Source organism: Dendropsophus ebraccatus, chromosome 3, assembly GCF_027789765.1.
Source record: "Dendropsophus ebraccatus isolate aDenEbr1 chromosome 3, aDenEbr1.pat, whole genome shotgun sequence".
Classification (NCBI taxonomy): domain Eukaryota; kingdom Metazoa; phylum Chordata; class Amphibia; order Anura; family Hylidae; genus Dendropsophus; species Dendropsophus ebraccatus.
The window spans coordinates 8,306,764-8,321,429 of NC_091456.1; the positions used below are offsets into that span (position 1 = coordinate 8,306,764).

A 14,666-nucleotide genomic window follows, 5' to 3' on the forward strand; every position below is an offset into this window, starting at 1 on the left:
TCAACCATCTACTGCTCGACTCTTTCCAAAAAAAACGTTGGACCCCGGACTTCTCCTTTTCCATTTGTACTAGTAAAGGCGAGGTTCACACTATGTAAGAATGACAGCCGTTTTAAAATAACACCCGTAATTGCACAAATAATGTCCCTTACTTTTGAAATGACACCTGTTGTTATGAAAGACGGCCGTCATTGTTACATGGTGTGAATCTAGCCATATACCAGAAGACATTGGGTATCACCAATCCCTGTTATATATTGAGAGAAGAGTATTATAATACATGTCTGTGCAAAGCTTCCACTGATAAGTAATATCTGTATAAAAATCACATATGGATGTCAGGGCTCTGCGGGGGATACCGTCTCACTTTTGCAGGTAGTTCCTTCTCATGTGTCACCATTAACTGTTGAAATCCCTGATCTGAGATGCATTCATTATTCTTTTTATATTCCCTCTAATATTTCAATTATTAATAGTAGGGAGCACACTGTATATATATATATATATATATATATATATATAGTCACCTTGGACACTGTAACCCTGGTCCTGTGTATTAGTCTCCTGATTTGGCTCTCCGTACAGTCGGAGTACCTCTCTATACCCACTGAGCAGCATTTCCATGGTTATTGCTGGATACAAATCATATCTATAAAGATGGCCGTTGAGCATCACAGAGTCCTCCATAGACAATAACAGTTAACCAGTCTTTTTTTTCTTTGCATTGTTTTATAGCGTTGGTAATTGGTAAATGGTCTCGTCTGTTTATTAGTCAGAGGACTATGCCGGCATATATTGGCCACTAGTCTACCTACATGAGAATTGCCTCCTCTGATAAAGTCATTTCCTAGTAATTTATGGTGTGAGGTGGGGAGAGCCGGACGGCTTTATGGGTGCACGGGGCGTCTCCTGCTAATTCTCTGTGAACTCAGCAAAGTGCAGAACCGGCCTCAAGGGCCATTACCTGATGAGGACCCATTGGAACTAATGGAGCAGATTGGTCTTTGTGTCTTATACTGTAGTAATAGATCTCTCATAAACTGTTCTGTAGTTTCTAAGAAACCTGTCAGTAGAGTTTCAATTAAAGGGGTACTCCTGTGAAAAGTTTTTTTCTTTTTTTTCTTTCAAATTAATTTATGTTAGAAAGTTTTATATAGATTTGAAATTTACTTCGATGTAAAAATCTCAAGTCTTTTAGTACTTTCAGCTGCTGTATGTCCTGCAGGAAGTGGTGTATTCTTTCCAGTCTGACACAGTGCTCTCTGCTGCCACCTCTGTCCATGTCAGGAACTGCCCAGAGCAGCAGCAAATCCCCATAGAAAACCTCTCCTGCTCTGGACAGTTCCTGACATGGACAGAGGTGGCAGCAGAGAGCATTGTGTCAGACTGGAAAGAATACACCACTTCCAGCAGGGCATACAGCAGCTGATAAGTACTGGAAGTACTGGAGATTTTTTAATCGAAGTAAATTACAAATCTCTGGACCACTTGATTTGAAAGATTTTTTTTTTCACTGGAGTCCCCCTTTAAAGGATCTCTGTGCCAGATCTTCCAGGACACATGCTGAGGTCTTGGGGTGTCCATGTTTTCATGTGTCATAGCTATTTTATCAGCACAAGGACACCTACATGCTATTAGGGTTTATTGTTATGGCTTATTATACACACACAGTACTCCTAGTCCTTGCTGAATGTTGACATAAAACTAATGAAGTTTAACCATTAGAATAATTGTCCTGCTGTACAGCTCATTGCAGCCGGTAGTTGTGTACGTTCAGGATTAGACAGCAGAACAGACAGACATTTGTAGACAGCAGCATTGCTGTACATGAGGGATTCATCAGCTTGAGGCAGCATTCTCATTTACCTAGGAGCCAGAGGTGAATGCTAAAGATTGGAAAAGAGGCATTATATAGTTAAAGGGGTTGTCCGGTGCTCAGCAATTATAATATACTGCTGGTATATAGAAAACAATAAAGAGTCTATACTTACCACTCAGGACTCCCCTGGTGTCCTGTTGCAGTGCCACCGGTGCTCCATCTCTGGGGTGACATCCCGCTCACCCAATCACTGACTGAGATGGGAGTGGGCTGTCACTCCCAAGATGAGTTTGTCTCAGAGGTGGAGGTGCTACTGGGGGACACTGGCAACACCGCAACAGGACATTGGGGGAGAGCAGAGAGGTAAGTATAGGCTCCTTATTGTTTTCTATATACTAGCAACGATAGATAGATAGATAGATAGATAGATAGATAGATAGATAGATAGCAATTGCAAAACAACCCCTTTAAAAAGCAATATCTGGGGACCATAGTGTGAAACCGTTAGTGGATAAATTCCAGCAGAACATTAGTCTGCTTCCCCTTTGGTGTTATATACATAGGACCCATGGCCTCTCTTGTCCTGTTTGTTTTATTATTTATTAGTATGGAATAACAATTCTTATAGCTCTGTGATGTGCCGTTCCCTATTAGAAATGTAGAATAAATTGTCAACTGGGTGTTAGCAGCTGGGGGCGTGTCCTTACACTGTCTGAGACTATCCAATCAAAGCTGAGAGTGTGGGAACATTCTCCCAATGGGGAACACCCAGCTGGATATTTACACAATATCTAAAAACGAGACCTGTAACAGACACACTATGGAAAACACAAAGTTATAGAAACCCACCTACTCTTATTGTCCACCAGGTTGTTATGCTATGCGCTTATTGGGCCTTTTACACACTTGGTACTGAAAATAACCGCAACAGAGGTGCACCTCACAAATAGTCGTATAAATAAAGCAACAAGTTCAGTAAAAAAGCTGAGGGCACTCACCGGAATATTGCGATGCTTCTTTATTTCAACATATCGTAAAACCTTCGGCGACACATGTCACTGTTCGGCAGACGCCAAACCACTTCACATATGCAACATAGATGTGACGGCCATTTCGCGCGCATTCGCGCTTCATCAGGTTTTACTATATGTTGAAATAAAGAAGCATCGCAATATTCCGGTGAGTGCCCTCAGCTTTTTACTGAACTTGTTTCTTTAAACACATTATGGAGCTACATATGGAACTTAGAGTAAGATAAAGGCCAGTTTTCATCTGAAAAAATAAAATACACCAGATTTAGAGAATTATCCTTCCGACACAGAAGGGATTAATAGTTTTGTTAAATCAGGCCTGACTTTCATCTGTCACCGGTCTCCATGCTGCGAAGCGTCCTTGGAGTCTCTGATAAGCAGAAAGACTATAATGTTTAATTCCAGGCAGATGATTGTGTTCCAGCGACGGATGAGTGACTGAGCAGTACGGACCTGGGAACGCTAACAAGATCCCGTCCTGCTACAACCCCCCATGTGCTTGTATTGTATCAGACACCTTTAATTCATAAGATTGTAAAATCTGGTAAAATACACAGCATTGCCCTGCTGTGGTGTCATGGTGGCATCCATTGAGCTGGTATAGCCAAAGAGTTAATGTGACACTGTCACCCATGATTACAGGTGCGGCTCTATCTCTGTTCTTAAGGTCCGGTACTTCTATTTGTATAAAATAAGTATTAAACCTTATCGCCAACGTTTTGGATAGTGTCATGGAGGCGGGGCTTCTCTTCTGCTGAGTCTCCTCTTGCCATTTCGGTCCAGGGTTTGTTTTAAATGGATCACCCCCCTCCACTCCCCCCCAAGCAATGTCACAAAGGGGGGGTATTACAGTGCTGGACAGAGGTGAAGAAAGAAGATTCAGTGGAAGCGAAGCCCCGCCTCCATGACTCTGTCCGGTACCACAGTGGCACCAAGGTTTAAAACTTATTTTATACAAAAAGAAGCCCTGGACTTCCAGTAGAGAGGTGTAGCCACAATGTTGACGTCTCCTGTGTGACACACGGGGAGCAATATCACTTTAATGGGGAAGTTTAAGCAGGTTAGAGTCTATCAGCAGGTTAGAATCCAACCTGCTGATATGTCCCCATTGTGCAGGAGACAGCGAGGAGGAGGCTATGTCTTTTACCTTCATCCTCGGTGCCGTTCCATTGCAGATAGTCATTTGCGCCATTGTCGGAGCACTGGCACACTGTTAGTAGCACTGCCCATCCTCATATCAACAGTGTGCCCTTCCCCCGGCTGACCCACTCCATTGATTATCATTAGAAAGGGGCGGGACGGACAGGGGTTGATTGGCGCTATGGGGGCGGGTAGTGCCCCCTAACAATTTTACTGGACTGTGGAGCAAACTACTAATTGCACCAGAACGGCAAAGAATATCTTCCTCCTCTGCGTCTCCTGTACAATAGGGACATATCGGCAGATTAGATTCATCCTAGTTCCCCTTTAAAAGGATCTTTCCAGACTACTTAATCAGTTCCCCTTTAATTAGTTTACTCATGTTTAAAATACAATTGGACCATAATAAAATGGAATCAATAATTAACTTGCTATTTGGCTAGCTGGTGATTCAGCGTGTCCTAAACCTTCCTAGTTCCTCTGTACGGGACTCACAGACGTCACAGCTATACGACTCCGGAATTCTTGTATCATGTTATTCCTTACACGCGGTGCAGTCAGTGGGATCATGGCGGCTTCAGTCTTCCGGTTAGAATCGGGGAATGGAATGCACAACAAGCGCCAATAATTACCCACGGCCGGTGTCTCCTCTCTCTACCCAAATCCGTGTTGACGCCTTTTCATAAATCATTATTTAATAGTTACCCAGCTAATAAGAGGTTTGTGTGCGCTCGCAGGGAAAGGCAAAGAGTGTGTAAATGAAATACCTGAAGATGATGAATGTGCCGAGATGTAAGGGGCAGACGAGGGCTGGATGCTGAGCAAATACAGGAAGAGCTTATTAAAACGTGGATGCGGAGGAACATGGGGAGGCGGAGGAACATGGGGAGGTCTTCACATCAATCCAGGACACTCCCAGTTATAAGAGGGGAAATACACATTTCTTTCATTTCTAAATTGTATAAAAGTGAATATTTAGCTATAGGCCATATTGTCATGGAATATACCCTGTCTCCCCAAAAAGTGTGATGTGGTGAGCTCCCCCTGGTGCCCGGAAGCCACCATACCGTACGCTGTCCCTGCTGTGCTGAATGAGTGTGCTGCGGTGAGCTCCCCCTGGTGGCAGCAAGCCACCATACTGTACGCTGGCCCTGCTGTGCTGTATGAGTGTGCTGCGGTGAGCTCCCCTTGGTGGCTGAAAGCCCCCATTCAGTACGCTGTCCCTGCTGTGCTGTACAAGTGTGCTGTGGTGAGCTCCCTCTGGTGGCCAGAAGCCACCATACTGTACGCTGTCCCTGCTGTGCTGAATGAGTGTTCTATGGCGACATGTCAGTTCTTTCGGCGGAATGCGGAATCAGCCGGCCCATAGAATGGTGTCTATGGAGCCGGCAGAAAGGCGCGCGTTTGTGAGCGCGTACAGCCGGCAGAATTCCGCTGAGTTTATCCGCAAGAATTCCGTAGTGTGAACCAACCCTTATGCTGGGAGGTTAATCACAGTGAGTTCATCAGCAACTTGACCTCAGAATAACTCTCTCAGCATGACAACGAAGCTACAATGTTGCAGATACAGCCTGCCAGGAACTTGTTTACGTCAGCTGTCTCAGAAAGGAGAGGGAAGGAAAGAGAGAGACAGAGAAAAAAATCTCACACACAGATTTTTGTGTCTTCAGCAGAAAGCAGAAGCTGAGAACTGGGGGAAGGAGACTGAATAGATAATAACAAGTATGGAAGGATTTGTTAGTCTCACCATGGACAGCAACTTATTAAAAGTTATGTTTTATGGGCATTGTCACTTTAAAAAAAACTTTTGACTTAAAGTTCTAATAGGTCAGGGTTCCAGGCCCTACCGAACAAAATCTCTACGACATCTTAAACGTTTTTTAAAGTGACAGGTATATGTTATTTTTTTGCCTTTTCCTTAAGAACTTGTCCCAGAGCATTGTGATATAACATAGGTGACCTGAGGCCATACAGGTATAGTGTAATAGAGAAGTGGACTTTGTATTATTAGTAACTATCGCTCTTTTCTGGAGGTCACAGCAGTAAAACGATGATTTGGGCGTCTGCCAGTGCAGCTTCGGATCTGCATGTTCCCTGCATAGTCACCGACTACTGACATTTAGTTTTGCATTACACGGAGACTTTTTGGAGCATTACTGATTGATTTTAACAATTGAGTGACGGCTGCAGTCCGGAGGAGTCCATTGAATTGTATGCAGTATTGTAGACCGCAACTGCCAGTAACTGTACAGAAAGTCTCCGTGCCGCCATAGACCCAAAGGGAAATAGAGATAATGTAAAATATTATAATATTGCTAACGCTTTTCAGGCAGGTAACTACTTTTACTCACAGGACGCAGTAACCTGTTATCTAGGATTAGAAAAACATGGCTGCTTTCTACAAAAACAAACAGCACCACACTCGACCTCAGGTTGGGTGTGGTATTACAACTCAGCCCTATTCGCTTCATTGAAACTTAGGAGGCAATCAGCCATATTTGGGATGATCGCCCCCCCACAATACGATCACGGAGAGCCCATCCGTTATACTTACCAGCTGGGGTCTCAGCAACGATCCAATGCTGTCCCTGGCTTGGTGATTGATTCAGACTGTCTGCAACAGGCTAAAGCAATCGAGTGAGAGAGAGAAATATCGATCAATGCAGTATACATGTAAGGGGTTAAAGGGAAGGTGTCATCAGAAAATGACTTCTTGTATAAATAATGTTTTTATGTTAAACATTTTTTAAGAATTTTTGGTGACGTTTTTTCTCATTTTCCATTTTTCTATCTATAGTATAAAATAATCCTGAGATCTTGCAGTTTTCATTCTCACCACTGGGGATAAAACTAAGCTAAGACTTCCTGTTATGTCAGTGGTGATAAGAGGAGGCTGCCGTAAAGCAATCTGTACAGCATTGCAGCGTCATGTGACACCAGTAGATAGAGGAGACAATAGCAGCCCTCTGTGGAATGACCTCTTCACAGGTCACAGAGCGCGCTCAGTAACGTCTCCCATTCATCTCAAGGTGATAAAGTCTGTCTATTGTCGTCTATGTCCATGCGTTTTGCTGTCAGCGTTTAGACGGTACGATATATCGTACGGAAATTCGTTTTGCGATCGTTATGCGATCGCTTAAGCCTATCTCACACATTGGTTAAATCGGCAAATGACTGTTTACACGGAACGATCTGCGAATTTTTTGTGAACGACGATTTTAGAACATGTTGTAAGATCAAAATGAACGATTTCTCGTTCATCGTTTGATCGTTCACAGCGTTTACACGTACGATTATTGTTCGAATTCGATCGTAATCGTGCGAATTCGCACGATAATCGTTCCGTGTAAACGCAGCATAATTTGGAGCCAAAACTCACACCAGTTCCTTCATGTCCTTGTATTGTCCTAATGATACTCGATGTGTCTTTTCATCTACAGAGGATTGCAGGAAGCACAGATTACTTTAGCTGTCAGACTTGGAGAGGCCGAGGAGAAGATCAAGGTTCTTCATTCAGGTCAGTAGAAACCCAATGGGCCCAATGGATAAAAGTCTGCTGATATCCATAATCTAGACGGATAACATGGGAGCTGACATTTTGTTTTTGTACGGTCTAGTACACAGGAGTCAAACTCCGGCCCTCTAGCTGCTGCAAAACTACAATTCCCATCAAAGCTAAAGCTTTGGCTGTCCAGGCATGCTGGGAATTGTAGTCTTGCAACAGCTGGAGGGCCGGAGTTTGACTCCCCTGCTTTAGTAAGTAAATCATATTGAATAGTGTTTCATCCCATGTATGTAAGTGACCGTTCCACATCACCTACATTAAACTGATAAATATTCCACAGTTACATAACATTATACTTAGGTACACCTATATTATTGTAGCCGTCACATTCAAAGTGAAAAAAAAAAATTATGACATGTCAAACACACTTACCACCAGATCACACAGCAGTGCATACTTACCTAGTGCGCTGCTGCTGTGATTCGGCATCATCTTCTCTGGCTCTCCTATTCAGCCTTTGTATCTTCAGACCGCAGCCTCCTCCAGATTGATTGACCGCCGGAGGAGGCGAGGCCTGAAGACACAGCGGCTGGATGGGAGAGACGGAGGAACAAGATGCCAGATCACTGCAGCAGCACACTAGGTAAGTATGTACTGCTGTGGCCACGCCCCCCCCCCCCCCCAATGCCTGCCCTTCACCCCTCTGGCGCAAGGGGGGTAGAACTTACTTCTATTAAAAAATCTCGAATCTTCCAGTACTTATGAGCTGCTGTATGTCCTGCATGAAGTGGTGTATTCTGTTGGTTCCTCCCCCCCTCCCTCCCACCTAAGACCCTCTCTATATTTTATATCTAGAAAAGACTGTTATGACTGTTATGACCGTAACTTATATCTACATTAGTTTTGAACTGAACCCAATCTATAATGGGGTCCCGACCCCTTTCCCCCCTCTTTTCTCTCTGTATTCCCTAAAGTATTGTTGTAAAAACTAAAAAAAAACTTCAATAAATAAAGATTGAAAAGAGAAAACCTCTACTGCTCTGGACAGTTCCTGACATGGACAGAGGTGGCAGCAGAGAGCACTGTGTCAGACTGGAGAGAATACACCACTTCCTGTAGGACATACAGCAGCTGATAAGTACTGGAAGACTCAATCATTTTTAATAGAAGGGATTTTTTATTTACTTATATTAAAACATATTGGGGGACATTTATGAAGTCCGGTGTACTTTACGCCAGGCTTACAAATGTCCCCACAGCTCTGGAGCTCAGGGGATTTATGTAGAGGCGTATTGCCTCTGCATAAATCCCGATTGTTTGGAAATTTTGAAACCTACGCCAGCTCAGAGCTTCAGTGTCATTTTTTCACGGAAAAAATGATAAATGCGGCGTACGCAGAGGCCGCACCCCCCACCCCCCGTAACGCCCCCTCTACATCCCACTGGAGAAGGTGGCGCAGATGGGGCAAAATATTCACTAAAATACCGTTTGCGAATATTTTTATGCCGATTTGCCCCATCTGTGCCTAAAAAAGGTATTTACGCCTTTTTATACATGTCCCCCATTGAGTCTTCCAGTACTTACCAGCTGTTGTATGTCCTGCAGGAAGTGGTGCATTCTCTCCAGTCTGACACAGTGCTCTCTGCTGCCATGTCAGGAACTGTCCAGAGCAGCAGCAAATTTCCATAGAAAACCTCTCCTGGTCTCCAGACTGGAAAAAATACCACTTCCTGCAGGACATACACCAGTTGATAAGTACCAGAAGACTCAGTATTTATTAAGAGAAGTAAATTACAAATCTCTGGCACCAGCTGATTTGAAAGAGAATTTTTTTTATTTTTGTGGACTACCCCTTTAAACGATTTTCCGCACGATAATCTTTCCGCGTAATAGGACCCTTAGTTGATTGAGTCAGGGAGATCCCGTCGTCATTATTCATGCCTGAACCTGGTACATGGCGGCATATGTTCTCACTCTCGTCTTCGCCGTCTTCACAAGTGGGATTTTGTTTGTTGAATAGAAGCTTTTTGTCTTCTCTAAAATTCTCGGAGAGAATGGAAGAGACAGATGTTACAAAGGCTGCAATGAATGAGCTGTCGCCCGCTATCCTGATGCCTCTCGGAATAGACTTTTGTTATTTGACCTGGTTATTAATCTCTTTGTGAAGTGGAATGGCAGAGCGTCTCACCCAAGGCTTCTGCTTTATGTTGTTCTGCAGCCCTGAAGACAACGCAGAGGGAGCTGCTCGACCTGCGCTGTCAATATGATAAGGAGACGGCGTCCAAGTAAGTTCTGCATTGTATTTGTCTGCCAGATCCAAACTCCTTGTTTGCCTTCGGGGTTCAGTGTCGGACAGGCAATATCTTTCACTTTTCGCAAAGACGTAATTGTCGAGAAGAGGAAGATAGGTGAGTGATTGAAGTGACCTGATTCCCGGAGACTCGATGGAGCGGCCCTGCTAAGAGGCCACCTGTCCTCGCCGCCTGGCATTCTTGTCGTTGTGCCGGCAATGATAATGATGGTGATGATAGAAGTCTTCATTGTGATGCACGGCGGCGGCGGTGGCGGCCAGACAGGGAAAATGGACTGGAATATGGTGGGTGTATTGTATTGTGGGAAATGTAAGGTGTGTGGGCTCCACGTAGACAATCTGCCGCATCTCTACGTCCCTGTGATGTCATCGCTCACATTGGAAGGTTTTGCATTTATGATAAACATGTTTCCTAACAGGATACAGTATATCCAAGAATAGATGAACCGGCAAGAAAAATGGGCTATTTTGTGGTGACTCGGAGGTGGTGGGTGATGTCAGCGAGGGCTGGTGATGTGGTAACCTGGGGGTGGCGGGTGATGTCAGCGAGGGCTGGTGATGTGGTAACCTGGGGGTGGCGGGTGATGTCAGCGAGGGCTGGTGTTGTGGTGACCTGGGGTTGGCGGGTGAGGTCAGTGAGGGCTGGTGTTGTGGTGACCTGGGGTTGGTGGGTGATGTCAGCGAGGGCTGGTGTTGTGGTGACCTGGGGTTGGTGGGTGATGTCAGCGAGGGCTGGTGTTGTGGTAACCTGGGGGTGGTGGGTGATGTCAGCGAGGGCTGGTGTTGTGGTAACCTTGGGGTGGTGGGTGAGGTCAGCGAGGGCTGGTGTTGTGGTAATCTGAGGGTGGCGGGTAATGTCAGCGAGGGCTGGTGTTGAGGTAACCTTGGGGTGGTGGGTGAGGTCAGCGAGGGCTGGTGTTGTGGTAACCTGGGGGTGGCGGGTAATGTCAGCGAGGGCTGGTGTTGAGGTACCGCTGAGGCACTTGTCATCGGGCTCGGAGTGGTATATGTCCTCCCTGGGTGACAGCACTCGCGCGTTAAAGAAGTAGTCCCTGTGTCCCAGTAGTGTGATGTGCAGGATAAGGGTCTATTTACACATCAGTATATTTTTCACTCCGTGAATTTGCGTCCTCTATTTTTCAGCCCCAGTCCGCTGAATTTCATCCATGTTGCATCCATATTTTTGTTGCTGATCCGCAAAAATTAAAAAAAAGTGCAGTTTCAGGTTTTTTTTTTAAATGGCAGGGTACAACAAATAGCACTAACTTACCTCTCCCTATACCCACGATCCGCCATCGGATCAGCGCCGTGACCCCCGCCTGGCACTGGGATTTCCTGTACTGCTAACGCCACCACTCGGCTGATGGACTGGCCGCTAAGCTAGTCAGTGACTTGGGCAGGACACCGCTCCAGTCACTGATTGGCTGAGTGGGCTGTCCATTGCCTGTCTGACGGAGGTCTCTTACCCTCCTCCGTGAAGTCAGGTGTTCAATCTTCTGATAAAGTCTGCCACACACCTATGGCATAGCAGTGATCAGTGTATGCAATCTAAGGTATTAATGTAAAAGTCCCCTAAGGGGACTTAAAAAGTGTAAAAAAAAAAAAAAAAAATCTGTAAAAGTGAAAATTACCCCCCTTCCCATTTTATACATAAAACACATATAAATAGTAAAGTTAATTAACATATAATATATCGTAGCGTGCCTAATCGTCCGATCTATTAAAATAAAACAATATTGTTCCCGTACAGTGAATGGCGTGAACAAAAGGCAATTACATTTTATGTATAAAAAATTTATAAAAAGTGATTAATACGTCTGATCTAGAAAAAAATGTTACTAATAAAAACTAGAGATCATGGCGCAAAAAAATGATGCCCCACACGACCCCGTAGGTGAAAAAAGGCGCTATAAGAGTCACAATGTGGCCATTTTAATATACCTATTTGCAAAGGAAAAGTTTTACTTCTAATAAAAATATTAAAACTTTACATAACAAAACATGCATATCACTGTGTTCAGACTGACCTATAGAATAAAGAAAAAATGTACACCTGGTCCTTAAAAAAACAAGCCCCCACATGGCCCTGTAGGTGGAAAAATAAAAGAGTTATGGGTCTTAGAAGGCGAGGAGGAAAAAAAACACAAAAGTGACAATTGGCCTGGTCCTTAAGGGGTTAAAGGGGTGCCTTCTTTAAAGTTGTAGACCTAAGGAATAGCAGATTACCTTAAGAGGGGGGGGGGGGGGCTATGTAAAATAGTTCTGTGTTCTCCTGGAGGACTCTAACCACTTTGGAATCGGTGGTGAAAAACTTGAAATCACAACCTGTACTCACAGGTATGATGATCTGTCTATTGCTAAGCGAGGGCACAGAGTGACACGTCCAGTGGTACAGGCCCCAGTTCAGGGTAAGCCAGCCGTTGGGGTTTCCGTTCTGGCGGTCCTGGTGAGTTGCAGCTGGGTACGTCGCGTAGTAGCTCTACTCCAATCCACTGGCTTGAGACTGAAGATCCTGGAAAAATGCAGGGCTCAAATAGATCACTGTATGGATGGGAGATAGATAGATAGATAGATAGATAGATAGATAGATAGATAGATAGATAGATAGATAGATAGGAGATAGATAGGAGATAGATAGGAGATAGATAGATAGGAGATAGATAGATAGATAGATAGATAGATAGATAGATAGATAGATAGATAGGAGATAGATAGGAGATAGATAGATAGATAGATAGATAGATAGGAGATAGATAGATAGATAGATAGATAGGAGATAGATAGATAGGAGATAGATAGGAGATAGATAGGAGATAGATAGATAGATAGATAGATAGATAGATAGATAGATAGATAGGAGATAGATAGATAGATAGATAGATAGAAGATAGATAGATAGATAGATAGATAGATAGATAGATAGATAGATAGGAGATAGATAGATAGATAGATAGATAGAAAGATAGGAGATAGATAGATAGATAGGAGATAGATAGATAGATAGATAGATAGATAGATAGATAGAAAGATAGATAGATAGATAGATAGATAGATAGATAGATAGATAGATAGATAGGAGATAGATAGATAGATAGATAGATAGATAGGAGATAGATAGGAGATAGATAGATAGATAGATAGATAGATAGATAGATAGATAGATAGAAAGATAGATAGATAGATAGATAGATAGGAGATAGATAGATAGATAGATAGATAGATAGATAGATAGGAGATAGATAGATAGATAGATAGATAGATAGATAGATAGATAGATTAGGAGATAGGAGATAGATAGATAGATAGATAGATAGATAGATAGATAGGAGATAGGGAGGGAGATAGATAGATAGATAGATAGATAATGAGCAAATTGATATATATCTTTATGGGAAAAGGCTCAGAGGCAGCTCAGCAGCGTTTGCATTATTCTGCTATCCCGAATGATCTTGTCTTCGGATATTCTGTACACACAGTCATGTTACGCCAAATCAACCCAAACTGTTCGTCTCAGTTGTGCCTTTCATTATACAAGTTGAATAAATTGCATTGATGTTAATCACATTCTCAATTTCAAGTGTAAAATGTTAATAAATAGATAAGTGGACAGTAGTCGCTTCCAACAACAATCCCGGGGCTTTGAAGTGGGGAATCCTGTAAGATCACCCTGCGAGGAGGCGCTGGCTTGTCTCCCAGTCTCTGTGTTCAGGAACCTGGCAGCCGCTTGTATGTGAATGGAATTCTGACACAGCGAATGATTCAATCTTTTCTGCTAGGAGAAGTAGGGTCTTCCGGATCTACAATAGTCCTTATAATGTTTGCCGGATTACCCCCCCCCCCAGTACTGTAATACATTACATAAATATGATTTTCTACTGTGTTATAATCTGCCCCCGCTCAGAGACAGTGATACAAAAAGCATCCGTCATATAAAGAGGCGGAGCTGGAAAAGCATAATAATAATTAACTTAAAGAGGTTAAAGGGGTTATACGGCTAACAAAAACAATATTCTAACGATCCCCCTTCACAATACCACCCTATGTCTAATATACATGTATAACCTATCCTGTGCCTTTTCCCTGTTTTTTTCTCATATTTACCTGCTCTGGATGTCTAAAATCATCTTCTCTGTGTCCTCTCTGATAACACGCTGCTTCCTCTCCCCCCTCCCTTTGTAGACACAGGACATGTGATCTCCTCTCTGGGGGCCAGGTTAGCTGTCTATTGATTTGGAGACATTATCTGCATCATTTCCATGCACCTGTGCTGCTTCCATAGACTTACATGTGTCCCTGAGCCTAGGTTTCTGTAATATAAAAAGTTATAGTTCTATCTCTGCTTGCTGACAGTGAATGCAGACACATGTACCTGACTTTGTGTCTCAGCTCTGTGTATTGTAAGTGTTATGGATGTTCTTAGAATTTGGATAGAACTAGAATGTTTCATTCACAGTCAGCAAGCAGAGATCTAAATCTACACTACACCCCCCCCCCCCACCCCCGGTAAACTGATGCACATTATGCAGCACATAACTACACCATGCGCTCGTCCGCTCTGCAACACCTATCCCTGACCCTGCTGGGAATCAGCTTCCAGGTGTCACCCAAGCAGGGAAGGGTAGAGAGGAGAGATTACATCTTGGAGCTTGGAGAAGCCTCTTTGAGAATGAAAGCATTTCTCTACATCCTGGAAGCACAGACAGATATATGAAAGGTACCAGGTGTCTCCTTGTCCTAACATCATCTAACAGTAGGAGCAGCAGCTTTTAAGTGTAAGTGACAGGGGGAATCCGGGGTGTGACTGCGGGGGTCCCGATCGTTGAAACGGACCGCCGGAGGTCTCTCACCTGCCTCTGTGCG

The 14,666-nt window shown here is 43.7% G+C and overlaps 1 protein-coding gene across 3 annotated transcripts in view; it reads left to right on the top strand.

The window, feature by feature from the left end:
- The window catches only part of CUX2 (cut like homeobox 2), a 283,672-nt gene that overhangs the window by 231,973 nt on the left and 37,033 nt on the right, over nt 1–14,666 (top strand). For all 3 annotated transcript variants that reach the window (XM_069960776.1, XM_069960777.1, XM_069960778.1), the window contains 2 exons: nt 7,431–7,507; nt 9,714–9,780. In XM_069960776.1, coding sequence (XP_069816877.1) covers nt 7,431–7,507; nt 9,714–9,780 — 144 coding nt within the window. The remainder of the gene's footprint in view (nt 1–7,430; nt 7,508–9,713; nt 9,781–14,666) is intronic.